This window comes from Pyrus communis, chromosome 1, assembly GCF_041283825.1.
Source record: "Pyrus communis isolate YQ-2024b chromosome 1, ASM4128382v1, whole genome shotgun sequence".
Lineage (NCBI taxonomy): Eukaryota > Viridiplantae > Streptophyta > Magnoliopsida > Rosales > Rosaceae > Pyrus > Pyrus communis.
In genome coordinates, this window is record NC_142565.1 from 9,346,253 (window position 1) to 9,349,284 (window position 3,032).

Below are 3,032 nucleotides of genomic sequence, written 5' to 3' on the forward strand. Positions count from 1 at the left end.
ACTGTTTAAGCTTAAGCTTGAAGGCTTAAACCCACAAATAAAAACGCCAAAACACATTAGAGGTGGGATATCATCATTCACCTACGTGTGGGTGAACAACGAATGGCATGGTGGTGGGATCCGTAAAGCATCGACATTGTGTGCGCTAGTTTTTGCACGTTGCTTTTCTTCGTTTTTTTTTTTTTTAATATTTGCCACCCTTGTTTTCTAACCTAGTTAGGTTTCAACCCACATCGTACGATACCACCAAAAATAATAACAATCAACGCATAAGAAGCACATTTTTGCGGTGTGTTTTGTTTTGTTTTGTTTTGTATTTTTCCTTCGTTAGTGGGTGCGATGGCGGGTCCGAGAGATTCTCGTGTCCCAGGGCCCCAAACACCACATCCAGATTCCAGATTGGATATTCCATTTCGTCCACAAAATATACGGCACGAGTGGTTTACTTTTGGCCAAGTTATTCACAGGTTCAGAAAAACGGAACCCCATTTCCTTTTTCACTTGTCTCTTCACCTCACCAAGGACCCAAGTAGTCAGTCCACTCACTCTCTTTACAAACGTGCATAAATATCTGTCCTTCCCACACATGGAGTCCTTGCTTCACCCAAATTATATAGATTGTTCCACTGTCTTTGTCCTAAAACCACCTATGTGCCACATACATGGGGAACACAAACAACTATTAGTGTAATGACTTCCAGAATCCAAATCTCTATTTTTAAGTCGTCATTTAGTCATTAAATTAGCAGTAATTCATCGAATCAAGAATATTTATCGCTGCATCTAACGTTGAATGGTAAACGTTGAACTTTCTCTTCACGTAAAAGCAAAAGTACTTGTAACGAGTGAGAGAGAGTTTCTTGTTTTTGTTTTTAAGGTGAAATGGTAGAAAGAGACTGTTTTACTTACGGAATTCGTCACATGATTCACAATATTCTAGAAGCAGTTTGACAAAAACTTTTTGAAGGAAAAGAACAAATCGTTATTGATATTTAATTATCTCCTTAATTGCATATTTTACACAACAAAAAATTAACAAGGAACATAATTATTTTAATAGAAAGAGAAATAAATATCAAGCTTAAAAAATATTTAAAATTAAACGTTACCCAACTGATCAAATCGGTTGATCAAACTTCAGTTCTGATCTAATATTTTAAGAAGAGCAGCTTTGATACTCTCTTCACTTCTCATGTTGTCAGGCACCTTCACCACAACATCTTGCAGCATGAGCTCGTTCATGCACGACAAGCTCGCATGGTGGATCTCAAACTCCAAGTCACGCAGCGCCGCCATTAACCTAGCTGATGGGTAGTTCACATTCGCGGACTGAACCCTAATCATGGCGTCCGAACCTACTATCTTCACCTCCATCTCGAACCCCGTAGACCCACTCGCCGACGAGTTGGGTGGCCGCGTTTGCTCCACCGACGTCGTGGTGCTCTGATTGTCCAAGTTGTCGCCGGTCTCGACTTTCACTTTCTTGGACTCTCTCTGCACCTGCGACTCCAGCTCGTCCACCTTGCTTTTCAGCTCGTTGATGTAAGAAACGGCATCGGACAGCAGCGACGCCTTGTCCATTCTCGACACGTTCGGCACCACCGCTCGCAGGGCGTAGAACCGGTGGTTGAGCTTCTCCCGCCGCTGCCTCTCCGCTTCCACGTGGTTCAACGGTGTGTCTCTCCCCAGCCCCGGTTTTCGCCCTCGCTTTTTCGGCGTCCGTTTCGGAAACTCGGAATCCGAATGTTCCGGATTAAGGCTATTCAAATTCGACAACTGGTGCAGACCCGGACATGCTCTTCCGCACTTCTTCTTCATCGCCGTTATGTCCAAGGCAACTTCCTTTTTGTCGTCTTCTTCCTCTACGCCGGCGATGATGCCAATGTCGGCGAAGGAGAAGTTTCGGTTGATTAAATCGATGGGGGATCTGGTTCCAGGGTCAGGTTGGCCCCAAACGACATCCGCGCCGAATAAGGATTCGGTTTGCTGAACCAGGTTCCCATTTTCTCGGATCAAATCTGAAGAGCCCAGCTCGAGAACTCCGGTGGGGGTTGGGATGCAGACTAGGGTTTGAATCCCATGCATTTGTGCTTCTTTTGCTCTTTCGCAGTTGTAGAATTGAAGCTCATGGCTTCCAGTCAGCCACACCAAAGATCCAGAGCTGAAAGCTTTGCCGGGAACATTAGTACTAATGCTTTCACCGACGGAGAAGGATCGAGCCAAAGACGTGACGTAGAACCATTCCACGCCGGTGACGTCGGCGTTTAAACCCATGTTGTCGAGGATCAAGTCTTGGTGATGGTTATCTGGATTGTTGGTGTCGTTGATGAGGGACTGGATGCCCTTGAGGATCTTCCTTCTTTCGGACAGAACTCCGTAGGGGTTGTGGTGGTGGTTGTTGGGTGATGCGTCTTTGGGGCCTTGGAAATGGCCGTCTCCCCAGGTCAGGAAGAGACAACCATTGTCCACCTGGCGGTCGTTCGAGGTTTGCCAGAAGATGGCGTATGACCACCAGTCTGGCTGGGATTGAAGAATGAATTGGAGCCTTTGTTGGAGGGATGGATGGTTTTCTTGAGGCAAGGAGACTAGGGACGAGGATGAAGAGGGGGAGATTATTAATTCTTCCATAAGTGGTGAGGCCAAAACTTTTGTTGGGAGATTGAGTTCCTAATTTAGTGAACACAAATCAATTGATACTTGGGAAGTGAAAGATGCTAGAGGAGTAGTTGAGCACAAAAAAGGAAAGCTAGGGGGAGAGAGAGGTCCTTACAAAAAAGGTTGGGCTGGATGGGGTTTATATGGATATCCAGATTTTATGAGAGGGTGTGAGTGAGCAGTGTGAGTGGCTCATGTGGGGTCCATGTTTGGTGTTGCTGGGGTTCAAATTTAATTAAATTGGCCCAGCGACTACAGGCCAAGGGAGAAACAGAAAATTAAAATCATCCATACAAAAAATTTACATAAGTTTATATTATAAAAAATTAATAATAAAAACTTTTTAATTTCTTAATCTGCATTTGAAATCATCCATA

The 3,032-nt window shown here is 44.5% G+C and overlaps 1 protein-coding gene across 1 annotated transcript; it reads right to left on the minus strand.

Annotated features, from left to right (window-relative positions):
- Positions 1 to 478: 478 nt before the first annotated feature.
- LOC137721493 (transcription factor bHLH14-like) lies at positions 479 to 2,768 on the minus strand. Its single transcript, XM_068460589.2, has 2 exons — positions 1,115 to 2,768; positions 479 to 647 (listed from the first exon to the last, which is right to left on the minus strand). Exon 1 carries the CDS (start codon positions 2,626 to 2,628, stop codon positions 1,138 to 1,140), a length of 1,491 nt encoding a protein of 496 aa, XP_068316690.2. The 5' UTR covers positions 2,629 to 2,768; the 3' UTR covers positions 479 to 647; positions 1,115 to 1,137.
- Positions 2,769 to 3,032: the final 264 nt, after the last annotated feature.